We start from the raw sequence: 27,515 nt of genomic DNA on the forward strand, positions 1-27,515 counted from the left end.
TATGTTGTACAATAAACGGTCCGCCACATGGGGAAGGCCAGCCTCTGACTGGGAGGGAAACTCAACTGGTCGGGACAAAAAAGAGCCCAATTGTGCCCACATTTGAAAGAACATCCCACAGCCCACAGCAAACTGCAATAAAGGTGGCATTTCAATCTCCAGGTGTGACTTCTGAGTCTTACTTTACTTTCAGCTCCTAGCTCAGGAAGGCATGAATTCGTTGTGTGTATGTGTGTGTGTTTAATGTTTATTTTTGAGAGACACAGAGACGGAGCACACGCGGGGGAGGGGCAGAGAGAGACACACACAGAATCTGAAGCAGGCTCCAGGCTCCGAGCTGTCAGCACAGAGCCCGACGCGGGGCTCGAACCCATGAACCAGGAGATCATGATCTGAGCCCAAGTGGGACACTTAACCGACTGAGCCACCCGGGCGCCCCAAGGAATAGTTTTAATGATACGGCGCCTTCAAATTCCAAAATCAGCCAAAGGCCGAGAGCCTGCCACCTATTCTCTTTTGTTCAGTGGGAGATTAGCAAGAGTTAGACAGATGTTAACGACACATTCACACCAACAGAACTTTACCAAGGGAAGGATAAGCACTTATCCAGAATTTCTTACTATTCACACGCACACACACACACACACACACACACACACACACGAAGATAATTTCCTCGACAGATGATTCATTGTTATTTAATTTTATTTCTGTACAACATCAAAAACAGCCTTTTATACCAGCCGCCAATTATATATGCATTTGGGGAGCATTGCTTTGAGCCCATGGGAAAAGGCTTCTATGTGAACAGGCCAGAATATCTTAATATAGAACGGGTCCCATGTAGCTTGCCGGGGCCTGAACGACACAGACATTAAGTCTGGTCTATATTCAGACCAGATCACGCTTTGACAACAAAGAAAGAAGCAAGTGCATGTTTTATCTGCAGCAGAGCCTGCGGACTTCGCTTATAACGAGCAATGCTCCTGCCGCCTCTGATTTCCTTAACTGCTCCCCTGGTCCAGGTTGGGATGCCGTAAATATGGTAATACAAAGAGCAAAGATGATTAAACCCCAGCTTTCTCCCTGCCTTTCCTTTCTTATCTTGTCAGGAATGTGCCACAGCCCCTACAAGGCAATCTAGGGTCTGCTTTTATTAAAATACACAGGGACATCTGAGCTGAAATAATCCTTAATTATTAAGTTTACAATGGAATGGCAATTTTTAGAAAAAGAAAGAGCCTGTGACAGCGGCTCCAATGCTCAGTGAATCTGTTACACTTGGAGATTTAATACAACTTATTGCAGAAAAACACAGCCGCCAGAATGAGGGTTTCTCGGTGTGCGTTCCCAGTTAGAAGGAAGAGAGGTAGCATTGATCGTGTGGGAGGGTTCAAGGGCAAGTCAGCATCACATCAGAAGAGCTCTCCGTGGGAGAAATACAGAGCAACTTTCCAAAAACAAACAAACAAAAAGGCCTCATGGATTCCAGGCTTTGGCACAACCAAGGTTAGAATCCCAGGAGCATCATTTATTCACCTGTGACCTTGAACAAGCTATTTAACCTCTGTGAGCCCCAGTTTCCTCATCCATTTGTGGGGGCAGTGGCATCTACCGTACCGGGTTGGGATGAAGGTCAAATACAATGGCCTATGTGATGCCTGGTATCTGAACTACACATATCACTTTTCTTTGGCTTTACATGTACGTGCATGACCAAATAGCATAGGTATCCTACCTGTTCGAAGATATCACATGACCATAGCACTTTCTCTTTTCCCTAGGTTTACTGAGGTCGAGTGACAAAAACTGTATATATTTAAGGTATACATTAAATATATTACGAACGTTTAAGGTGATGTTTTACATATGTGTGGAATGTGAAATAATCACCACAATCAAGCTAATTAAGTTAACTATCACCTCACAGTTACCACTTCCTTTCCTCCGTGCTTTTTTCTTAAGTTTTACAAGAACACTAATGTCCAAGCCTTTAAAACCACTATTTATTTTATACTCAGCACCTCAAAAATACATACTTCAGTGGAGGGATGAAGGGGCGATTACAGAGATCATAGTAGCAATAACAATGTCCACAAGGTCACCCAAAATGATGATTAAAAACAGAAAGAATAATGATATTCAAAATAGTAACCACCCCACCCCACCCCACCCCCCCCCCCCCCCGGCCACCCCCAGTTGAGGGCTCAGACTCTGAAGCTAGACTGACTGGGTACCAACCCATATCTGAGCATCCTGCGGCTCTGAGCTAGGACTTAACATGAATTCTCAGCTTCCTCATCTCTAAAAGGGGGTGATGATAGTACCCACCTCCTGGAGTCACAGGAGCGTTAAATGCATTAATATCTGAAAAACACTTAGAGCAGAGCCTGATATAGAGTGAGAGCTACATTTATATTTGTTCAATAAACAGAATACAGGGGTGCCTGAGTGGCTCAGTGGTTAAGTGCCCATCTCTTGGTTTCAGCTCAAGTCATGATCCCGGTGTCGTGGGATCGAGCCCCATGCCGGGCTCCATCTGAGCTTGGGGTTCTCCCTCTCTCGCGTTCTGTCCCTCTCCCCAGCTCCCACGCTCTCTCTCTCTCTGTCTCTCAAAAAAAAAAAAAAATACAGAAATGTTTCACATAGATTATCTCTGTTGACAGTCAAGCAGGGCTGTAAGAAAGGTTACAGAACAAGCCAAAGCTCTAAGAAGTACAGAGACTTCACTAGGGTCACCTGGCTCATAGATGGCAAGACCAAAATCAGAACCTACCTCTGTTTGTTTGTTTTATTCAAATCCTAGGTTCTTCCCTTCACAAGCTAGACTCTACTTGTATAATAAGCTTAAGCCTGAATAAGCAATAACACAATTAGAGACGGATACTTGGCACAAATAGGCTGTTTTACCCTCCATGTTCTTCAGGGGCACGAGTGAAGTTAAAAAAAAAAACAAAAAACAAAACAAAAACAAAAATCCAGCTGCTTGATATGCAAAGTAAGGGAAATCACCCAGCTTCTTCCTGCCAACGGGACTATACAGTGTAAGAATCAGTAGATCATTCCAGCAAACAAATATTAAATTTTTACAAGCTGGCCCACCTTCCTGCCCAGGAGGTAAACACTTAGCTACTAAGTAATTTTTTTTCCCCGCTCTGCTCACTAAAAGCTTCGCTTCCTTGAAGAACAGCTACACTTCGCAGTTTATTTGCAAATGGGATTGGAGTTACAGGTCGTCCCCCAATTTCCTTTAAAAGCCCTTCCATGGACACATATCGTGCTATTCTCTATGAGATAAACCCTTGTTCACATGTATTTTGTATTCATTCTTTCTCATCCACCTTTTTTCTTTGCACAATGAGATGACCCAAAATACACGTAAAGAGAAAACAAAAACAATATCACCTTTATTTCTACCTCTCCAAACACATGAAAAATTCCATTTTTTAAACAAAGTCTCTGCTAGTCTTTCTCCTACCAGTGTTTTGAGAATATTTGTGCACATCTGCACACATGTGACACATATGTGCTTGTATTTATACAGCAGAATGATATTATGCACATGTTTTGAACTGTGTTATCACTTATTTTATATCATAAAATACAATTTGTCCACCAACTGAGAACATGAGTTACTATATAAAAGAGTGATCCACTATTTAGTCTTATTGTTTTTAAGAATGATTCAAATTAAAAAAAAAAATTTAGTGTTTAGTTATTTTTGAGAGAGAGACAGAGACAGAGCATGAGTGGGGGAGGAGCAGAGAGAGGAGCACAGAATCTGAAGCAGGCTCCAGGCTCTGAACTGACAGCACAGAGCCCAACGCGAGGCTCAAACTCACAAATTGTGAGATCATGACCTGAGCCGAGGTTGCATGCTTAACTAAACCACCCAAGCATCCGAGTATGATTCAAATTTTTATCATTATAAGCAGTATGTCATAAAAGTGTTTTCTACAATCAGGATTATCCTTTTTTTTTTAAAGATTTTTTTAAATATTTTGATTTTTTTAAATGTTTATTTTTGAAAAAGAGAGAGAGAGAGAGAGAGCGAGCAGGGGAAGGGCAGAGAGAGAGAGACAGAGACAGAGACAGAGACAGAGACAGAATCCGAAGCAGGTTCCAGGCTCTGAGCTGTCAGCACAGAGCCTGATGCAGGGCTCAAACTCACAAACTGTGAGATCATGACCTAAGCCGAAGTCAGACGCTCAACTGAATGAGACACCCAGGTGCCCCTTAAATATTTATTTTTGAGAGGGAGGGAAGGAGGGAAAGAGAGAGAGGGAGAGAGAATCCCAAGCAAGCTCTGTGCTGTCAGAGCAGAGCCTGATGCAGGGCTCAAACTCATGAACTGTAAGATCATGACTTGAGCTGAGATCAAGAGTTGGATGCTTAACCAATTGAGTCATCCAGGCTGCCCAGGATTATCCTCTTAAGACAGAGTCTCTGAAGTCGTCATATAGGGTCAAGGTCTTGGGCATAACACCATAAAATTTCTTTCCAAAAAGGTTATAGCAATTTCTGGTTCTGGTAGGAGTATATAGGAATGCCTATATCACTCTTTTACTCTCTTTTAAAATCTACTATGTCAACTGTCACCAGGCATACTGCAGAAGTAAAATTGATTTGATGTAACAAAGCAAGCCTTAAATGAAAATTTGCTGAAAGTCTTGTCTGGAAAATAAATCTAATTGCTGTAATTAACAGAGAAAGCCAAAAGAAGCATCCTACACCACTATTATTACATTATTATTAACACTAGAAAGGGACTTCATTTGCCAAAGTATTTTATAACCATGTATTGGTTAATCCCCATAACGTGCTTCGGAAGCAGTGAAGCTATTTATAGCTGGACTTTCTGAGCTGAAAGTCTTTCAAAAGTCCTTTTGTCTTGATATCTCCAGTCATTACCACCAGCACATCAATCCACAGACATTCTCATTGTAGAATTTCAAGGATGGGAGGGATTTAAGTGGTCATCTGGGTGAAGATCAAGTCCTCACTGACGTGGGGTGTAGAATTTTCCTAACGCATACTAAGAATTTGCTTTCTTCTCAAATCCCCAGGCCGCCACCAAAGCACGGCATGCCATTGGCAGCCAATTATAAATCTATTGCTATTTTTAAATGTAACATCTTTGTGCTGCGCAGTTACTGTAGGAGTAAAAGTTTACACTCAATGGGATTCCTTAGGGTTTCGGCAACTACTGGAATCATTTGATTTGTAGCAAAGCTGTTCGGCAACTACTGGAATTATTTGATTTGTAGCGAAGCAACAGCGATAATATTTACACCCAGCAACACAAAACATTTTTATGGCTTTAACATGAGCCATAATTGAGAGGCAGCACATTTGACTGTCTGTAATCATGCGAATACTCTTCTCTTAACAGGGGGGCTTTTCCCCCCAATCAGGGAGGGACCCAAGTTTTTTACTGGTGACAAGAAACAAACACAAAAAGGCTGAGAACCACTCATCTAATTCAGTGCTTATGGGACAAAATGCCCGGTTTCGAGCAGATGAAGGCTGACGTACCACAAGGAGTCTCAAACAACGCACAGGAGTGACGGTGGTGTAGAAACGGTATCTCATTTTAAGTCAGAAGACATGAGGTGGAGCCCCACTTGGGGCTTTATTGGTATCTTTATTTGGTATTCCCATTTCCTCCTGAGAGGAGCAACTGAAATCCCAATACCAACCTGGCAGAGGTAAGAGGAGGGAACGGAGAGCCCCTCCCATCAGCCGACCGCATTCTCTACTTGTTGGTTACTCAGTGCTCCCCCTTCCCCACTCCAGGGCAGGGACTGAGCAGGGAGGAAGGCAGGGAATCTCCTGCTCCTGGGTGCAGATCAGGGAATCTGACATTTTTGTGGGCCTGCTACCTGACTACAGGCACATCAGGGCACCAACCAAAAGACCCGCCCAGGTGAGTTCAGTTTAAACAGTTGAGCCAATAAATTTTGTCTTCAATCTAATAAATATCGGGGTGAACTGATTCACAGCAAGAGGTAAGTAACCTAAGCATGAAAGTCTAAAGGGTTAAAATGACCTGCTGAAAATCACTCAGCTGTAGAGTGGCATGAATGTGTAGCTGAACCAGGTCTGAGCTAGATCTATTAGTTAACTGGTTGAATAAATTTATCTTCAGGTTATTTATTAATGAAGTTCCCCAGATTCACTTGTTAAACAAGTAAACATTCATGGAGCACCTAATACATGTGAAGTCCTTTGCTAAGATACTGAGAATACAGAAATATAAGGCATGGTTGCTGTCCCCAGAAGTCCCATATTCGACTACAAAAGACAACATGAATACAGAAATAAAATACAATGTACTAAGTCCAGTAACAGAAAGATGCACAGGGTATTGTGGGCTGGGAAAAGGGGAGCCCCAGCCCAGACTAACAGGTACAGGTGGGCCTCTTGTTAGAAGGATAAGGAGGGGCACCTGGGTGGCTAGGTTGGTTAAGCGGCTGACTTCAGCTCAGGTCACGATCTCATGGTTCATGAGTTCGGGCCCCGCATTGAGCTCTGTGCCAACAGCTCAGAGCCTGGAGCCTTCTTCGGATTCTGTGTCTCTCTCTCTCTCTGCTCCTCCCCTGATCTCTCTCTCTCTCTCTGTCTCTCTCTCAAAATTAAGTAAATGTTAAAAATTTTTTTTTTAAAAAAAGAAAAAGAAGGATAAGAAGTTTGCCAGGCTGGGAGGAGGAAGAGGCTGGAGGAGGTGAGAAATGGACAAATAGACAACAGGCAGGGAGAGGGTGGGAATTCAAGCAGGTCAATGTTTCTGGAGAGTGAAGTATCAGCAAGGGGAGGAGAGAGAATCACATCAGGTCCTGATGGTCTAGATAGACCACGGTGAAGAGGTTTAATTCTCTCCCGTCCACAAGGAGGAGCCAAGAAAAGGTTTGAAGAAATCAGATTTGCCTTTTTAAAGTATCACCTGGCATTGGAGAGGCTGGATCTTTGGGGACTGGGAGGCCAAGTGCAGGAGGGAGATTATGCAGACCTCAGCACTGACAGCTAGAGTCGGGCATTAACGTGACATTGATCTCTGTTCAGTTGAGATCTAAGAGCTTCTCGTGATTATTCATACTGCCCAGAACCTTCTGCATCTTGGCCACAGCCATGAATAAGCTTTATTTAAACCCTTGGTAAGAATGTTAGAACACAGCCAAGGATACTGGCTAGAACTACAAACTCAATTCTGGATACACCTTGAATAGGTCTATCAATCTATCAATCAATCAAAATAGTGAAAAAAAAAAACACACACACAAGAAAAGTCCTGTAAAAAAGTAGAACCAAATGGCAGGAGTTTAAGTTGGATAAGAGAGGACTTAGGAGAAGCAGAATCACTTCCAGGTGGAGGAGAAACCTGGCCTTTATGTGGCTAGTTCCACGGGGATCCACGAGGACCCACACACATTATCTACGGGTTGGAAAATTTCAGTTTAATATAAGGCAGGACTTTCCAATTGTTAGAAATGCCCAGATATAGGACATGCTACAACTGGAATACAGCAAGCAACCTCTATGAGCTAACTAGGGCTGCCATAACAAAATACCACAGACTGGGAGTGCCTAAACAAAAGAAACTTATTTTCTATGGTTCTGGAAGCTGGAAGTCCAAGATCAAGGTGCTGGCAAGGCTGGTTTCTCCTGAGGCCCCTCTCCTGAGTTTGTACATGGGGGGGGGGGTCTTCTCCGTGTGTCCTCACAGGGTCTTCCCTCTGCATAAGTCTGTCTCCCAATCTCCTCTTAGTAGGACACCAGTCATACTGGATTAGGGTCCATTCATATTGCCTCAATTTAACTGAATTACCTCTTTCAAGGCCAATCTCCAAATACAGCTCACGTTCTGAGGGAGTAGGGGCTAGGGCTCCAGCAGATAAGTTTTAGGGGGACACAATTCAGTCCATAACACAACCTGTCAACAGGGATGTGTAAACAGAGAGGTCTGGTGACTGTCGGGAGAGGAAGCCAATGAAGAAATGGAAGCCTCAAATCTGAAGTGTCCTTGAAGGTCCCTTTAGGTCTAAGAGCTATAATCCTAAACGTTGTGGGACAGCACCTAACTGCTCCCGTTAAACATTATTAACACAATAATCTCCCCAGGGTTTCAGACAAAAAGCATATTTTCACAGCAGCTTCAGTGATTGATGAGAAATGCTGCCCTTCTTTGACTCTCTCCAGAGGAAGTGTGCAGGCAGGCAGTGACACGGATGGATCACACGCACGAGCCACGCGCCCCGGCCCCACGCACAAGACCGCAGAGAACAGTGGCCGCGCTTACCTGTGAAACAGGACAGACTTGACCAAGGTGACGACATCGCGGCTGGCGTTATATCCGGCACAGACAATAGCAACGTGGATTGTCTGGGAAGCAAAGAAAACCGGGCGAGCAGTTAAACAGATGGAAGAGGGCCTTCCTGGTGTTCCAGACCACATGAAAAATAAAAACCACCCTCATTTCTTGTTGGGATCATTAGAAAACAAAGGGCATAGTCTGCAGCTGTGGAAAATAACTTGAGAGAGTTTTAAGGCCTTTTTAATCGGTTTATGGAGCTATCATCATTTGGAAACCATTAAGGCTCTTTTCAATTACATTTTGGGGATGAGAGAAAGGGCAATCGGCTCACATAGGCAAACAGTGCGTCCCCTGCCCCCAAGCTGGGGGACAACGACAACTGGTCACATGAGAGAAGAAAGAAATACACCCTGAAAGGAAGCAGTGACAATCAGGGATCTCAGACTGAGAAGTGATGGCTCAGAGCTGGGAAATGTTCTCGCAAGATGACTCAGGTTAGGGGAGCCTGACCAGGCAAAGACACCAATGAACACCTATAAGGGCGCCAGCTGGGACATCGTTCCAAGAACTCAAGACAGGAGAAGTGAAGGGGACTTTATGGGGCATCTCATCTGAGCAGTTAAGAGCTCGGGCTCCGGAAAGGAATCCTGGCTTCCTCCTTTAGCCCAGGGTGACCCTGGGAAAGGTGTGGCATCTCACAGTCACACAGGGCCATGACACATGTCCTGCAGGAGGTCATGGAGCACATAAGGGAACAATACCAAGAGTGGAATAAATATGGCGCTTGGCACACAGCCTTCCGATCATAGCGATGATGTTCTCTGGAGCTGGGCTTCCCAAATGGGGTCCCCTTGGCACCCTGGTGTGCTGTCAGTGACTTACAGGGGACAAAGTCACTCATGTCCTGAAGCGAGGTCTTAAGGCTTACCAGGCAGGGCTGGCCCCTCAGGCACGACTACCCTGTGTGCTGTAGCAACTTGACAAAGACTGGGAAACCCTGTTCTAGGGCAGCCCCTACAGAAAGCCATCCAGCCTCTCACAACAGTTCAAAGAATAGAGGGGTCACGCCTCTCAACGTTGTACCTTTCGCCAAAGCACAGTCCACCTTGTACTGAAACCGGCCTCCTAACAGCCACCCCAGGCTTGCTCTGTCCTGGGAGTATTGCAGAACGAGCACGTTCCCTCTAGCACCCAATACTTAATTAAGAGAGGGGCCTCCAGGGGCGCCTGGGTGGCGCAGTCGGTTAAGCGTCCGACTTCAGCCAGGTCACGATCTCGTGGTGCGTGAGTTCGAGCCCCGCGTCAGGCTCTGGGCTGATGGCTCAGAGCCTGGAGCCTGTTTCCGATTCTGTGTCTCCCTCTCTCTCTGCCCCTACCCCGTTCATGCTCTGTCTCTCTCTGTCCCAAAAATAAATAAACGTTGAAAAAAAAAAAAAAAAAAAAAAAAAGAGAGGGGCCTCCATGGGGCGCCTGGGTGGCTCAGTCGGTTAAGCATCTGACTTCGGCTCAGGTCATGATCTCGTGGTTCGTGAGTTCAAGCCCCGCGTCAGGCTCTGTGCTGACAGCTCAGAGCCTGGAGCCTGTTTCCGATTCTGTGTCTCCCTCTCTCTCTCTGACCCTCCCCCGTTCATGCTCTGTCTCTCTGTCTCAAAAATAAATAAACGTTAAAAAAAAAAAAATTAAAAAAAAAAGAAGAGCAATAAATTGCTCTCAAAAAAAAAAAATTAAAAAGAAAAAAAAAAAAAAAGAGAGAGAGGGGCCTCCAGAGGTGCCCTCTCCCCATGGCATGGCTTCTGGACTCCCCATTATTCTCATCAGCCAGTTCAAAACACAGTTCTGTTGACCCTACGTACTACCTTTGCAGCTTCCTAGAAGTCTATAATTACTTCAAAGTACAAAGTTAAAAAACAATAATAAAAATAAAAAAGCAGTTCTGATATCCTGGTTGCTCCCCTACAGGCTTTCAGGATAATGACCTCTGGTTCCCAGGCCTACTTTACCACACTCCCCACCCCCCCAGACCCCCACCCCCCGCAACATCACCAGGGGAAGTTTACTCAGGCTTAGATGGGATTCGAATTCTGGAGCAGACATTCTTAACCATGATAGTACATCAGAAACACTTGAAAGGTTTATAAAATACACCCTGTGCCCCAGCCCCACCTCAGACCAATGAACTCACAATCTCTGGTGTCCAGGATCTTAAATTACTCTGCTGGAAGGCAATGGTTCTCCACAGGAGGCAAAATTCATCCCCCTCTGCCTTACCCAGAACATCTGACAGTGTCTGGAGTCATTTTTGGCTGTCATTCCTGGTGTGTGCAGGCCTACTGGCATTGAGTGGGCAGAGGCCAGGGATGCTGCTTGACCCCCCTACAAGGCTCAGGGCAGCCCCCCAACATGGCATTACCCTGTCCAAAAGGTCACAGGGCTGTTGTGAGGAAACCCTGCTTTTAGAAAGAAAAAGAGAGGGTACAGGGAAACTCAGACCCACAAGCTACCAACCCGACCTTGACTCAGTCTAATTTATGCATAGTTTAATTTCTCCACCTGTAAAATGAAGAGAAGACACCATCACTTATCTCTGGATAATATCTCCAAAAGACTTGGGATGAAAGACTGTTATGCGGATGCAACCATCACCGTTTAAATCACGAAGGAAATGAATAGGAAAATGCCTGCACGCAGGAGACATAACCAGGAAGGGGACAAGAATGGATAAAAGCACGCTGAATCAAGCTCTTTGCAATTGCAAATATTTAAACACGCGGCCTCTGAGATATCAAACTTTGTCTTGGCTTCAGGGTTCAGGGGCTTTTTAAAATGGGCCCATTAAATGAAAGCACGAGCGTGCACATTCTCAAACATTTTACATAATTTTCCAATCTCTTTAGTTTCATCCAATACACCTGCCACCATGAATAAATTCATCATCTGGAGCCGTAGCAGCAAGGCCCTGCTACCAAGAAAGGCAGAAAATTGGAGCACTGTGAACATGCTCTTGGAAGAGTTCTGGGTGGTCCCAGCTTTTGTAGGTGTAGGAGTGAATGCCAAGAATGGGTCAGCGGTTAGGCTTCAGAGCAGAGAGAGTAGGGGGACAGGGATGAATGTCCCTTGAAAGAGCAGAGCCACAAATATGGTCTCACCATGATAACTTGGTTTTGAGGCTACAAAGCCCAGGTTTCAAGTGTCTCTTTGTGGTGACTTAAAGATGGCCAATAGCCAGGGCCACTTGGGTGGCTCGGCCGGTTAAGCATCTGACTCTTGGTTTCAGCTCAGGTCAGGATCTCACAGTTCATGAGTTTGAGCCTCACATCGGGCTCAGCACTGGCAGTGCAAAGCCTGCTTAGGATTCTCTCTCTCTCTGTCCCTCCTGTGCGTGCTCTCTCTCTCTCGATAAATAAACTAAACTAAAAAAAAAAAAAAAAAAAAAAAAAAGATGGCCAATGGCCAAACTACTTGGACATTCATCCCATCAAAGTGAAGCATCTAAAATATCAGATTGGGTGACCACAGGCCAGTCATCAAGACTTGCTTACATTTTATATAGATGTCATACTTACCTTTACTGGTCACAAAGCTCAGACTGGGCTGGGGTGATGATCTTAATTTGTGCCTCCAAACTCACTCTTACCCTCTTTCAATTTGCTCTGTGCCTAAGTGCCTGACATTTACAGACTGAATAACTGGGCTCCCACTGCCTCTGGTTTCTGGTGGAGTTTGGTCACTGGGAGGCCTGAGGGCAGGCAGAAGAGATCAGATCCCCTGCACCTGTCAGAAACCCTCCCCCTGAGTTCTGATTCTGCTGGGCTCCATTAGGCCACCTGTCTCCTATCCCTCGGGCCCAGGGGTTCTAGTGGCTTCACCACCCTCACTGGTTTGCATGTCTGCACTGCCTTAAACCCTTCCTGCCTCCTTCAAGAGTGCCACTGATTTCCTGCCAGGGCCTGACCAATTCCAGTGACCCTTCCTAGCCTCACATTGGTTCCGGTGGCTGGAAGGGAAGCACAGAGGACTCTGAAGCATTCATAGATAAACTGTCCATCCCTAAGCTGAAAAAAAAAAAAAAAAAAAAAAAAGGCAGGAGAGCACCAATGTAACAAACTTGAGAATGTAGAAGCTGTATGTATAAACTTTAAGTAGCTTGACAAAGTTCTCAGACACATGGACGAAAAGTTCTTTCTGAGGAAGCCCACAAAGCTTCGTGCTCACTCCCTTTAGTCCTGAATCTGGCACTCAGCACATCCACAAGCTGCCCCTGAAGACATGATGTAGCTGAACTAGGTTCGAGTGAGTGACATCGACTTTTAGGACTTATAAGAAGGATTCAGGCATGACATGGGCATTCCTGGCGTCCCTGATATGCCAGGCACTATGTTGAGCTGGATGGAAAGGTGAAGCAGTCTCCCGGGATGAAGAGAAGAGGGAGAAAGACAGCTCACCAGACAACCCCATCAAACACTGGGAAGGATCCTATGTTGACGAGATCAGAGTCCTCGCAGCCTAGAGCAACCTGCACTATCTAGGCCAAAAGGGTACCCGCGGGCTTCAGGGAGGAGAGGGCCTTCCAGTGATTGGACCAGAGCAACTGTCACTTCTGACATTCAGGGCCACCTGGGATTTGTAACTCTGTGTGTTAGCCTTCAAGAGAACCTGAAAAAGAACATTCTCTGTGTTCTGGCCTCCCCTCCCCCAACCCCAACACACACAAGAAAAATCTCCACAGGGTTGTCTTCTCAAATATGGACCAGGGAAAAAGTTCCCGCTATCCCGAAAGAAACGTAGGAAAAAATTAAGGGACGGCAGGCAAGGTACGGCCCCAGCAGAAGTAATTAATACTGTGCCCAGCTGTGCTTCCCCACAGCAACACTGCGAGAGAGACTGTGTGATGGGAGAGAGGGCGGAACCCCATTTCAACAATGTGCTGTGAGGAGTCAGGCTGAGCCCACGTTCTGATTGTGTGGTGGGGGAGCAAGGGGCAGGGAGGCAGGACTCCAGGAGGACAGGCAGCTGGGGAGAAGCACACAGCTAGAAACAGAGGTGGAAGAAGGTTCATGGGGAGATCTGGTCTGAGCTGCGACATCAAGGCTAAGCTACTGTTTTGTGACTGAGGAGCATTCATTCAATGTCCCTGAGCCTCACTGGCTTGTCTGTAAAATGGACATAAAAACGGGCGCCCCACTGGCTTGTTGTACGCAGACAAGTGAGGGCAAGAAGGTGCACCTCGTGAAGTAATGCTGTTCACCAAATGCCTCAACAGCATAAAGAAAAGCTGTTCAGCATCTTTGTGCTTTAACCCCCTCGGGAGAGCTGGGTGGTGGCTACAGCTCAGCCTCTGGCCAGCTGAGTGACCTTGTGCAAGTAACGTAACCTCTCTGATCCTTGGTGAATCCTGTCTAAGAGCAGTGTAGAATTTCTATATACAATAGTGCACAGGGGATACTTTCCAAGACACCCCCAGTGGACGCCTGAAACTGGATAGTACTGAACCCTATAATATACTATGTATTTTCCTACAGATACATACCCACCATAAAGTGGAAGTTATCAATCAGGCACAGTAAGAGATTAACAACAGTAACTAATCACAAAATAATTATAGCAACATACTATAATAAGTTATATAAATGTAGCCTAAGTCTCATATTGTCCTGTACTCACTCTTCCTGTGATGAAGGAAGAAGATAAAATTGCTACATGCAGAGATGAAATGAGTGAATGACGTGCGCATTCTGACGCAGCATTAGGCTACCACTGACTTGACGAATCATCAGGAGGAGGACCATCTGCTTCCAGACCACAGCCTGACCACGGCTAACTGTAACCGTGGAAAGTGAAAGCATGGATCGGGGGGATTTCTGCAGTCTTCCTAACATCCAGCGTTTTCCAAATTTCAAGATGACGAGTGAGCGACACAGGGTGGCTAAGTGTCTCAGGCTCAGCCAGTCAGTGGCAAACCGAGGGGTTGAATTCACAGTCCTGCTGTGAAACCCATACCACCCTGTGACATATGTGACTATTAAAATGAAAGCAATGTATTGCTAACGAGCCATCTAAAATCATCTTACAAACCTCCAGGACATCCCTACTCTTCTGGGAAGCCAGTGATCGAACTCTGTTTTCTCTAAATACAAAAACCCATGGACTCAAAAGACAAAATTATCTGCATCCTGTAGAAAATAAAGGTAGAACACCTCCTAAGGTATGTCAACATTCAAAAAATTAAAAATCATTTAAAAATAAAAGTAGACATCTCCTGACTGTAATGGGACCCAAGCTGTCAGGGGCTCAGCAAGGAAGGGCAGGTGGAACCACGGGGGCTACAGGGCCAAGGATGAGGACAGGAAGGGCCACCCCTGCACTGGGGACTTCGAGCACCTTCTCCATAGCCAAGCCTAATAAACACACAACAAACGAATGAACCACCAGGCGTTCTCCATCCTGCATATTTCTGGTCCACTTTAGGATTTTCCTGTGTTACAAAGAACAGAGTACCCTCACCCGATCAGAAATCCAAATGTTGTGTGGAAGACATATTAAAGGGGCAGACTGATTTTTAGGGTGAGTCAACAGAAGTCTAACCAGGATTTGGAGCAGGTGCACTGTCTGAATACAGCCCCAAACGAACCTGCCATGCATGGTGTGTGTTACACCCCTACCTAAGGTTGACCTGCCTGAGCCAAAAGCCCACCCACATTCGCCAAACCTACAACCATTCTGCAAATGTAGACTTGAGCACCTACTATGTGCCAGACTCAACTGTAGGTGCTGGGGAAATAGCCTGGAGCAAAAGAGGGAGCCAGGCTGCATGGCAACCAGTCCACAAGAAGAAAGCCAGGAGGTGAGGAAGACCTTCTAGAGTTCACAGCCATTTGGAAGAACTTGGCTTTTCCTGTGTGTGAAAAGAGAAGCCACTTGAGGGTTCAGAGCTGAGAAATGGCATGATCATACTTCTATTTTATTTTTACTTGTTTATTTTATTTTTATTTTTGTTTTTTTTAATGTTTACTTATTTTTGAGACGGAGAGAGACAGAGCATGAGCAGGGAAGGGGTAGAGAGAGAGGGAGACGCAGAATGTGAAGCAATCCTACTTCTATTTTAAAGAATCACTCAAGCTGCCCGTTGAGAACAGAGCATGTCTGTGTGCAGGTGCACGGGGAGGGCGGCAGAAGGAGCAAGCTGGAAGCAAAAAGGTCAGGAAGCTACTGCAATCACCTAAGCATGGTGGACACGCCATGATATGCTGCCCAAATGCCCCTTCAATGAGGTATGTATTGCCAGGAACTACCTTCCCTGCAGAGAATTGTGTTTGCTGGGGCAGCTACCTCTAACAAACCCCACAGAGCCTTCAGGCACCGGTCCCAAGGGCACACCTTCATAGACCGCACATGAAACTCCGTCTCAGGTGTGTCTTACCACTGCACTAAGCCAGAGGTGCTACAGCACAGGGAGGCAGAGGTGGGGGCGGGGGGAGAAACGGCCACACAATGTATTCTTGCAAAGTCCTTGGTGATCACTTTGCAGTCAACTTCCCCAGCAGAGGAAGCAGACTATCAGATACATAAAGATTTACAATCTGTGGCAAGGATGTGGAGAAACTAGACCCTCGTGCACCCATTGCTGGGAGGATAAAATGGTACAGCTGCTGTGGAAAAGAATATGGTGTTCTCTGGAATAATTAAACATAGAATTACCATATGATCCAGCAATCCCACCTCTAGGTATATAGCCGAAAGAACTGAAAGCAGGGTCTCAAAGAGATATTTGCACACCCACGTTCACTGCAGCATTATTTACAATACCCAGAGGTGGGAGCAAACCCGAGTGTCCAGTGTCAGATGAACGGATGAACAAAATGTGGGCTATACATTCAGTGAAATATTATTCAGCCTTAAAAAGGAAGGGGATCCTGTCTCATACTATAACTGAACTTTGAGGACGTCATGGTAAGTGAAACGAGCTAGTCTCAAAGACAAGTACTGGGGCACCTGGGTGGCTCAGTTGGTTGAACATCCGACTTCGGCTCAGGTCATGATCTCGCGGTTCGTGAGTTTGAGCCCCGTGTCGGTGCCTGTGCTGACAGCTCGGAGCCTGGAGCCTGCTTCAGATTCTGTGTCTCCCTCTCTCTCTGCCTCTCTCTCTCTCTCAAAAATAAAGAAACATTAAAAATAAATAAATTAATGGGGTGCCTCATTCAGTTAAGCATCCAACTCTTGATCTCAGTCATCATCTCACAGCTTGCAAGTTCGAGCCCCATGTTGGGCTCTGCACTGACAGTGCGGAGCCCGCTTGGGATTCTCTCTCCCTCTCTCTCAGCCCCTACCCCACTTGTGCTCTCTCTCTTTCTCTCAAAATAAATACATAAACTCAAAATAATTTTTTATTTTTTTTTAAAAAAATTTTTTTTTTTCCAACGTTTATTTATTTTTGGGACAGAGAGAGACAGAGCATGAACGGGGAAGGGTCAGAGAGAGAGGGAGACACAGAATCGGAAACAGGCTCCAGGCTCTGAGCCATCAGCCCAGAGCCCGACGCGGGGCTCGAACTCACGGACCGCGAGATCGTGACCTGGCTGAAGTCGGACGCTTAACCGACTGCGCCACCCAGGCGCCCCAAAATAATTTTTTAAATAATAAATTAACATTAAAAAAATTAAAGGTAGAGTAGAGCTATATATGCTGATGTTAGATATCAATTGCTTAATTAATATGGATATGGATTAATATGGATATTAATTAATATGGATATTAGTTACTCCAAGATATTTAAAAACAAACAAGAAGTAAAATTATTTTTTTGAAAAAGATGCGCATCAGGGCACCTGGGTGGCTCAGCTGGTTAAATGTCCGACTTCAGCTCAGGTCATCATCTCGCGGTCTGTGAGTTCAAGCCCCACGTCAGGCCCTGTGCCGACAGCTCGGAGCCTGGAGCCTGCTTCCAATTTCGTGTCTCCCTCTCTCTCTGCCCCTTCCCTGCTCATGCTCTGTCTCTCTCTCTCCCTCTCTCTCTCTCTCTGTCAAAAATAAATAAACATCTTAAAATAAAAATAAAATTTAAAAAAAGTCTGACCTTCGGGGCGCCTGGGTGGCGCAGTCGGTTAAGCGTCCGACTTCAGCCAGGTCACGATCTCGCGGTCCGTGAGTTCGAGCCCCGCGTCAGGCTCTGGGCTGATGGCTCAGAGCCTGGAGCCTGTTTCCGATTCTGTGTCTCCCTCTCTCTCTGCCCCTCCCCCGTTCATGCTCTGTCTCTCTCTGTCCCAAAAATAAATAAACGTTGAAAAAAAAAAAAAAATTTTTTTAAAAAAAAAAGTCTGACCTTCAAAGTTAGCCACATTTTCCTGAAGCTTTCTAGAAAAGCTCACCTGGGCTCTGGCCCTTAGCTGGTCAAAGAAAGCCTGTGGCAAGAAACACTCTGTCCAAAGAGAATACTACAAACTCATAATACCTTGGAGCCAGAACCAAATTTGGCTACTGGAAGAAGGGTCCTTACCCTGGCCGCCTTCTAACTCAAGGTTCTCATCAGGATTCCCTGGAAGACTTGTTAAAGACAGATGGCTGGGGGCGCCTGGGTGGCTCAGTCGGTTAAGCGTTTGACTTCGGCTCAGGTCATGATGTCACGGTTCGTGAGTTTGAGCCCCGCATTGGGCTCTGGTGCCGACAGCTTGGAGCCTGGAGCCACTTCGGATTCCGTGCCTCCCTCTCTCTCTGCCCCTCCCCTGCTCACACTCTCTCCTCTCAAAAATAAGTAATAAAACATTAAAAGAAAAAAAGACAAGTACTGTCTGGCCCCATTTATATGAAGTATTTAAAGTAGACACATTTACAGGAAGCAGAATGGTGGTTGTCAGGGTCCGGGGGGAGGGGGAGGGAAAAATGGGAGAGTTGCTGTTTAACAGATATAGTTTATTGTGCAAGATGAAAAAGTTCTAGAGATCTGTTGAACAACCGTGTGAATATACTTATCACTACTGAAACACACATCTCTTTTTTAAGAGAGTAAATTTCATGTTAAGTGGCTTTGCTGTACCACAATTAAAAACAAAAAAGATTTATAATGTAGACCTGCACTTTTTAGCCATGTAGCCTCACCAAGCCCAAGCTTCCACAGCTATAAATTTAGGATGATTAAGAGTCCAGGAGCTCACACACATAGTGAACACTTGCTCACAAAGTGAAAGCAGACATGGTTAGCATCAACCTCACGAAAAGCCCTGCCCACTTCTTTTCGTGGTGTTCGTGCCCCGGTCAAGCTGGATGGCTTGCTGGGTTTCTTTGCTTCCGTAATGTGCCCTCGATTTAATATGCCCTAGTCCTTCACCTCACTTAACAAACTCCTCCCCATCTTTCAAGATACACTAGCACCTAATGGAACCTCAGTTTCTCCATCTATAAAGAAGGGGTAAAAATTTCTCAACTCACAGAAATCTGGACAGATTAACTGAGATGATTCATCATCTTACAGGAGCCTGGCATCCTGTAAGTAGGAGAGATGTATCAGAAATCAGTAGTGTTACTATTAATGTAAGAGTTTATAGTATGCTGAAGGGTCCACCACCTTCACGGTATTGAGCCTTAAATATTCTTGAAGGTCAGACATCAGTTTCTTTCCTTCTGCCCTTATCACCAACTCTCCTTCAAGTAAGGATTGGGATAGTCTTTCCCCCACTATTGAAAAGACGGGTTTCAGAGCTGCCCAATTCCCTCTGCTGTGTCAAATGTTGGTGCTTCCTTCACCTTCCTCCCATACAAGAGGGCAGAAGACACAGGAACATGGAAATGAACCACTGGAATCATTCGTTATTTCGGCCTTGGTGGCAACTGTGTAAAATTAGGACAGATCCTTTATTTTGCTCAACTTCAGCTTCATCATCTTTAACACGAGAGGGTTGTACCTTTACTTGTTGTTCTTAATGGTACATTTTAGAAATAAAATATAGTAAGAGATAGAAAAGAGATCAAGGCAGGACTGCTCCAGGGTAAGCACAGACAAGAGATTGCAGGAGACAGGGCCCCTTGCCATTGTCACGGTGAGGTGGCCACCTCCAAGACTGTCTCCAAAGATCCCTGCCAGCTTGTGTAACCCTTGAATAGTCTCTCCTATGCTGTATCAGGGTCGGTCTGTATGACCAATAGCACTGGGCAGAAGTAACAGTATATGATATCCAATGCTAGATCATAAAAAAAAGACTGTGGTTTCTGCCTCGTTCTGCACTTATTTGGGGGGGAAGCCAGCTGCTACAATGTGAAAACGCTCAAGCAACCCTAAGGGACTGAGGTCCCAGCCATGCCTCTGTGCCGTCTCTGAAGCAGGTCCCCATCAAGCTGACAGATAGTCACAGCCCCCACAGACATCTTAACTGCAACCCCACGAGAAAACTACAGACACAATGTCCGACTAAGCTGCCCCCAGATTCCTGACTTTCATAAACTGTACGACAAATAGATGCTTGTTACTTGAAGCCATTGGGTTTGGGGGATAAGTTGGTGTGAAACAGTAATTACCAGATTCGGGGACAGGAGGGAACCTAAGTTACCACTGTAGGAGCTAGGGTTCCCTGAAAATCAACACGTAAGAAAATCCTACTAAGTTTCTTCCAGTTGTACCCATTCCCTAATTCCAAGGCCTGACATTTAGGGAAGATATTTTAGCAGATTTACATCCTTGAAGGAGCCCCAAAGACCGCCTATGAAGCTAACGAAATCTGAATCCAAATGTTGCAACAGCATCTTCCAAGAGCAACATGCATATGGGAGGATGGCAGGCAAGCCCTCCACTGCTGAGTTATTCCATAAAATCCTCAAAGTAAAAACAATAGATCGAAATACCGTATAGTTAGTTAGGGGCCCAGAAAATGAAGCTGCAAGATGTCAAGTTTTATAAACATAATGCCTAACGTAAAACAGTACACCTCTACTAAGTTAACAAATGCAGTCACAATCTGGAAGGCAATTTAAAACAGAACTTCTTTTATAAGAACAGACATACCCTTGCCTCAACCTACTGAGAAATGAGTATCCCTCACAGGGCTACCGTAGCCCCCAAGGGAAAGATGACCTCCATCATGCCTGGTCACCCTGAAGCCTTCAAGGTGGGGCACCTGCCAGACTGGGGCTGTAAGTGTGGGTCCCGGGCGCTCTAATTCACAGAGCAGGAATGCAATGGTTCCAAGCACAGGTTCTAGAAGCAAACTGCTTAGGTTTAAATTTGACCTCTGCCACTTCCAGGCAGTATGACTTTGAAGTAATTATTGAACCTTTCTTAGCAGCCTTCTAATGGGTAAAACAAAGTATGCTGCTGTGTGGACCGAATGAGATATTTTATGTAAATTTTAGCATAGTGTCTGATCTACTTTAAAGGCTGAGTAAATGTTAACTTTTATTACTATTACATTAATACTAAGAGATGAAGCTCAAAGCACAGTGCAGAAGGAGAGACATACTTCCCTAATGGTGGTCTCACATCAGAGAGTACGATTCACTTGATCTCCCATAATAACAATATTAATTGTTGCCATATTACAGTATATCCACAAATGCTTGACATTCCTCCCACTGAGAGATGAGAAATGTGTATCCTTTTACCCACGAAACTGGGTGAACTGTTTCAACTAACAGACTACACTATCAGCAGAAGTGATACTGTGTGACTTCTGAGGCCAAGTCATAAAAAGTGCTTCTGTTGCATCTTGGTCACTGGAGTACTTGTACTTAGTCTTCAGCTGCTACGGAGGCAGCCGACTGCCCTGGGGCTGCCATGTTGTAAGGAAGCCCAAACCAGCCATAGGGGCAGACACAGAGAGGCCTTGAGTCTACAACAGGAAAGAAGGATGCTGGGTCAGAGCCCACTGCTCCAGCCCTCGCTGCTCAGCTCCAGCCACGAACTAATGGCAACTACATGAGGGACCCCCAAACCAGAACTGTTCACCCAAGCCCTTTCCAAATCCTTGACCCCAAAAAACCAGAGAGCTAATAAAATGATCACTATTGTTTTAAGCCATTACATTTTAGGTGTGTGTTAGGCAGCATTAGGAAAGTGGACCACCTAGAGTAAGTATATGTGACACTCTTGCAGAATTAGTTTCCCAGCCGCTATCTCGTTTCGGCCTTACAACTGCACTGGGAAGAACATATTATAACTTTCATTTTGTAATGATGAAATAGACTACAAGAGGGTAACTGAATCACCCAAGCTCACATGACTAGTGACTGACAAAGCAAAGATTCCTGGTCAGGAATTTGGATTCCGAGGTCAGTGACTTCTCAGCTGCACCAGAGCGGACTCTCAGAATACACCAGAACCAGAAATGCAAGAAAAATACACAGAGCCATTCACACGCTGGCCCGAGTGGAAATCAAAGAGGATTATTCTGCTCCAAGATCCATGGCACACAGAAACCAGTGCCTTGCTGAAACAGCATTGCCCTGACAACAGAGAAAGGCAAGAATAAAATGGACAGCTATTTGAAGGCCACATAATTAGGAACGGTAAGAGGGCACAGGGACTGGCGAAGGCCCGTTGTTTCCATCACCAGATATCTCGGCTGACAGCCTGGCATCATTACAGAAGACTTTTCAGAAATACTTGTCATACCCCAGAGAAGTTCCAGTGCAACAAGAGAGGATGACAACATCCTCGGTTATGAGGCGCTGTGCTCTGACAGGGTGTCAGGACCAGCTTTGGCGCTTGTAATCGCAAAGTGTCGTGACGAAGGGAGACTTCTCCTTTGACGCCACTCGCCACTAACTGACATTTCTTGCTTGCTTCTATGGCTTCTTCACTGAAATCTTTAAAGACACCGAGTGATGGAGACAGAGAAAGCGTTTATACTGTAATGGGTATGAAGTCAGCATCTCATGGTAAATGTGGACCCAGGAGACCACGCTGAGACAAGAAGCCAGCAAGATGAAGACTTCCAAATTCATCTCCGGAAACTCTGAACAGGACCAGGGTTTCATCACACATAATTCTACCAAAACCAACCTTAAGGACCTAAGAAGTAACATTATCAAGACACACAGGGAAAGCAAAGAAAAATGAAGAAATCTTAATTCCCAGGTGCAAGTCAAAAGACTTTTAAAAGAGAAGTTATGATAAGAATCAACAATCCCAAGATCTTAATTCCTATGGTGCTACTTTATCTTTCAAAGAGCAAAGGGATATAGAGAACCCCATTGTTTATGTTGTGCCTTCAAGCAGTGGCTTCCAAACATGCCCCACTATCTCGAATCACCTGCACAGAGTTTTTTAATGCCCATGTTCTTGCAGCCTACACTCAGAGATCCTCAAGTAATAGGTTGAGGGTGGGTCCCAAGAAGATGCATTTTGGGTACCCAATTCTAGTCACAACTGAGTCTGGGCACAACCCATGTGATAGGGAGTGTTCACTGTAACCCTAACATCTGTTCTCTCGAGTGCCAGAGCTCCAAAATGTTAGCAGAGAACATGGTTTCCTTGGATAAAAACCCAACTTTTCCAGGCTCCCTTGCAGCTAGATGGCAGCTGCCGACAGCCCTGCAGTAATGTTTTTCCACAACGTGATCCAAGGGGAACAGATGGTGAAATGTCTAACACGTGTTATTAAAGGAAGGTGACATGCCCTGCCTTATCGCTGCTTCCTTCCTGCCTGCTGGATGGCATGCACAGATATGACCAGTGCTGGGACCGTCATTATGGACAATGAGACCCCCTTGGGAATGCCAGTCAAGCAAGCTGAGCGAAACATAAAGGAAGCCTGTATCCCTAAAACAGACATCCCCACTCAAAAGGTCTCCAGCCTTCTTAAACTTCAAGAGAAGACTCAAAGCCATGGTTAGCTGGGATGTTTTGACACTTAAAAGTGAAATCTAATGCCAATAACAACATTTTAGAGCTTGCCTCTAGTTCTAGTATATATCGTCACCCCTGACATAGCACGAGGCAGGAGCTTGATTTTTATCTTTTTACCGGTAATTTACAAACGAGGAAACTGAGACACAGAAAATGATACAACCTGCTTGTTGCCACATGGCTATGAAGCTGCGATGGGGTCAGGATGTAGGTCAATGTACCACCTGCCTCAGTAGCTGTTTTGCCTACACGATTTTGCAAGGCACTCCAGGCAGAGCCCTCGTTAGAAATAGGAGGTGTATCTCTGAAAACTGAACGGGGGGAAGGGAGCTGCTGGCCAGACAGACCGTGGTAGGAAGAGAAAGCCCCCCATTTTCTCCCTCTGCTCTACATGTGTCCTCCTTTTTTCTTTTCCTTTCCCCTCTCCACTTTTTACCTCCTTGATGCTCGGGCAGCTGAGTGGGTCTGAGTCATAACAGCATAAATACACTTCCTCCCTCCTACCTGGGCCATAACCTGAGAGCAGACAACATGCAAGAGAGCAAGCAAGCCTTCTCCCAGGCAAGAATACAAGTTCTCAAAACTTGCCCTCCCAGACCAGCCTAAAGTGGGGGAAGTTGATAACACTACCGAGTCCCCATTTTCGAAGATGTAAAAGAGAGATACTCAGTACCACGGGCCACTGGCGATGGCAGTGGAAGGTTATGTGGATGGGACCAGGCATGCAGGCAGGACTGAATAAACACACAGCATTTAACAAGTCCTGATGTTCCCAACTCGCTGTTTCTTGAACATTTCTTCCTCCACGCCCCACCTCAACATGAGACAAGAGGAGTTTGGTTCATTGCTATTTCCCAGCACAGGGAACAGCATGGGATACATAACGGAGGCTCAGTAACTACTGGACGAAAGAATGGAAGAATGAATGAAAATACAGTTCGATCATGTCCTGGCCCAGGCTGTCTGTGCTTCCTGACCAGCCCCCCATGTCCTGCATTCTTTCTCGCCTTGCTTCCTATTCTTCATACTCTCATGTACATTTCTCACTGGACAGCCTCCATCTACCTGTGTCCACCTCTCCACCCCTCATCCAGGCTGGAGAGACCATGACAAATCCTCCCAGCCCAAGGGCTCTCCTCCTTCACCACTGACCTTCCCCAGACCTGAGTCTATGTTGCTCAACAAGCCCTACATTCCCTGACTGCAGTATGAGCAACAGAACCAAGGACTCCCCTCACATGAACAACATGTTGCTGTTTGCCAAGTGTTTTCAGGGGGGTTGAAGTCTAGTATTCTGAGAATGTGGCCAGGAAATGGAATAAAGCGACAGCAGGTAATATATCTAACCAAAATTAACAAAAGTTAACCACAATTGAACACATATTACGAACCAGGCTCCGTCTGTGGCTTTATATGGCCCATCCCTTTTACTTCTCATAAATCCCCCACGAAGCAGGAATTATTTTCTCAAATTTATTGGTGAGGCATCTGAAGTTCAGAGAGGTCAGGTAACTTGCTCCGGCACCTACGGCAGAAACCATCAGAGCTGGGATTTGAACTCGGGCTTGTCTGGGTCACAAAAGGCCTTGCTCTTAACAGGGGTGCTCTAATTCCTGTCCTTGGGAACCGGGAGAAGCAGGAAATGAACGTGCATGCCATTGCGTTCAGTGCACACACAAGCACAAACAAGAGGGGTGAGGGCGGTAGGGAGAAGGGGCGGGTAAGTTCTCCAAATGTCCAAAGAGTTACTAACACAGAAAGCGTACTCTAAAAGTGGGGGGCAGGATATTCAGTTGTAAAAGTTCAAGACGCTGCCTTAGAGAAGCAACAGGTCTCTGGTTCTCCAGAAACTGATCGTTAAGTGAGGAAGGAGGTGGCCAAGGGAACTGTTGCCCAGCAAGGCCACAACTCCAGGTCCACCACTCGCACTGTAGTCTAAATTAACAGGTGTCCCCAGGAAGACAACTAGGCGTAAAGACCCTGAGTGGGTCAAAAGGAACTGCAAAGAAGGAAGCGGTGGTTTCCATCCCTTTGCTCCTCGTAAGCTCTCTGTGCTGGAGGCCTTCTCGTACCCACTTTTCAGATGGCAAGGCTGAGGCTCAGAGAGGCTAATCGACTGGCCAGGCCACACGGCAACGGTGGCGACCGTGCAAGGTTCCCACGTAGGCCCGAGTCAAAAATGCCAGCCCTTCGCGGGCACCTGGCGGTGCTTCCCGGTGGCGTCTGCGAGGGGTGAGGGCCGCTGGCCTCTGGACCACCGCCCCCGGGGTGCTCTTTACCTCACACTTCTCCACGACCGGCTGCTGCCCGCACTCCGAGCTGTTGCCCGCCACGATGCCCGCGCGGAGGTTCTCGCTGTCCCCGGTCCCCTCCTCCATGGAGTAGGTCTTGTTGTGGTTGCCGCGGCGATGGGCTGGGGCGCGGCCCTGCGCCAGGCTGAGCTGCCGGCGCAGCGCGCGGTTCTCCTCCTCCACCTCGCGCACGCGCACCTCCAGGCTCTCGCGCTCCCGCTGGCCGGCGGCCGCGTACCGGGGGCTGTGCGGCTGCGACTCCAGCGGAGACAGGGACACCGGCTTCCCATCTGGGGAGGCGGAAAGACCGGGGGACGGTTAACCGCGACGAAGCACACCGCGAGCCCCGACCCGCACCCCACGCATCTGTTCCGCTCACGAGGGAAGATGGATCCAAAGTGAGTGACCAAGAGATGCGTCCAGACTGACCTGGGGACAGAGTTGAGAACAGAATGACTTAGGAGGTGATAAAAAGTAACATGCTATTTAGAGAAGGCAATCATAATTTTTCCTAACTAAATACCCTGTCGTCTTTTCCCACCTTGGCACATTTCCTGGTAGACGTTTTTCTTCTGGATAAAACACACATGAATATGAAGAAATAGCAGGAGGAAGGGAAAGAGGAAAAGGAGAAAGTGGAAGAGAGCAAAAAGAACAAATATTAATAACGACAGAAGTTTATTTTGGTCTTCCTATGTGAACTCCTATTCATCCTTCAAAACCCTGTTTCTGAAGTATCACCTCCCAGGAGTGTCAGAATTCGTCCCCAGGTCTCTCTTATGTCTCATCCTATACACTCTCCACTTAAATACAGTTTCATAAGAGGCCCTATAGAGAGCTATGGATTTTTAAAACATTTTATTAATGCAACATCCCCATCTCCCAAAGGTACTTAGCATACCACATCTTGTACACAGGTGCCCCAGGAACACGACACACTCAAAGCTGTCTGTCCTCCCTGTTCCTATGCTGCAGACATCCCAGTATCCAGCTACAACACGGCTGCCTTAGGGACTACTAAGCAAAAATAACATCTCTAGAAAATTACCCTCTCTTAGCCACCCGCCAAAAAAGAAGCTTCTCATTTTCCATACTTCAAGTTTTTCTTCTTCCTGCTCAGACCCCACTGAGCTTCCAAACCATCCCAGAGAGTCTCTGCGACCCACAAAACTTGAGGATCAAAGAACGCAATGAATTACACCCTGCGGGGTTCACCTGTGCTGCTGAACTGAGTCGGCCTCTGCCCAGGGCTTTTTGATGTGTCTCTGGGCCTTCACAAACATGACTCATTTCTCTCCCTCTTAATCACCTCGGGGTTAAACACCTGAGCTCCTGGCCCCCTCCTATCAATGTGGCATATAGGACTCGCTGCATCCCACTGCCCAGGACCACAGATCAAAAGCCGAGGCTGAATGTGTGGGTACACAGAATCACAGGTGGCTTAGGGTTGTATTGTCCCCAAGCTGGCCAATTACAAGCTCTAACCCAGGCTTTTGAAACCTGTTTCCCTGTTTGGTAAAACCAAATTAGTTCCACTGAGAATAAAAACGAATAGGCCACTGACGGCAATTGTGTTTGCTCAACTGGCATCGACCCTTCGAGCAGGGGTGGGGAGAGATGAGCATCAGGGCCCCGCTATGCATCCGTGCAGTGCTGGGTAGTTCCGTGCTGATAATGTCTTAGGTTATTCGGACAAAAACAGGTGTCAGACTCTAAACACTTAAGCCTTCCTGTTGGGGTGAAGCCTGAGCAGAAATAAAGTTTCCTTGACTGTATGGGGCCACGCCCCTGCTTTCGTGCTGGGAGTTAAGAGTTCTGGGGCTTGAGCGGTCTTCTTTCTTATGGAAACAAAACAAAACACCGGAACATTTAGGAAGGCACCCAGAAGCTCCGGAAAATTCACAACACAGGAAAATGAGAAATTTGTTCTTTGGAGGGATTACTTAAATGCTCTGAGCTTCAGTTTTCCAGTCTCTGAAATGGGAACAGAAACGCTAACCTCACAGGCGCAATGGGAGGCTTAAGTAAGGTATGGAAATACAAAGCTCTGGGCGCTTTGTTTCTCATTGGGCAAACAGTTCCAGTA

General features: G+C 46.2%; 1 protein-coding gene across 1 annotated transcript in view; it reads right to left on the reverse strand.

The window, feature by feature from the left end:
• Positions 1–27,515, reverse strand: part of LARGE1 (LARGE xylosyl- and glucuronyltransferase 1) — a 512,482-nt gene that overhangs the window by 242,885 nt on the left and 242,082 nt on the right. The window contains exons 3-4 of the mRNA XM_030322309.1: positions 25,418–25,719; positions 8,297–8,379 (exon numbers count right to left, since the gene is read on the reverse strand). Coding sequence (XP_030178169.1) covers positions 8,297–8,379; positions 25,418–25,719 — 385 coding nt within the window. The remainder of the gene's footprint in view (positions 1–8,296; positions 8,380–25,417; positions 25,720–27,515) is intronic.

This window comes from Lynx canadensis, chromosome B4 (assembly GCF_007474595.2).
Source record: "Lynx canadensis isolate LIC74 chromosome B4, mLynCan4.pri.v2, whole genome shotgun sequence".
Lineage (NCBI taxonomy): Eukaryota > Metazoa > Chordata > Mammalia > Carnivora > Felidae > Lynx > Lynx canadensis.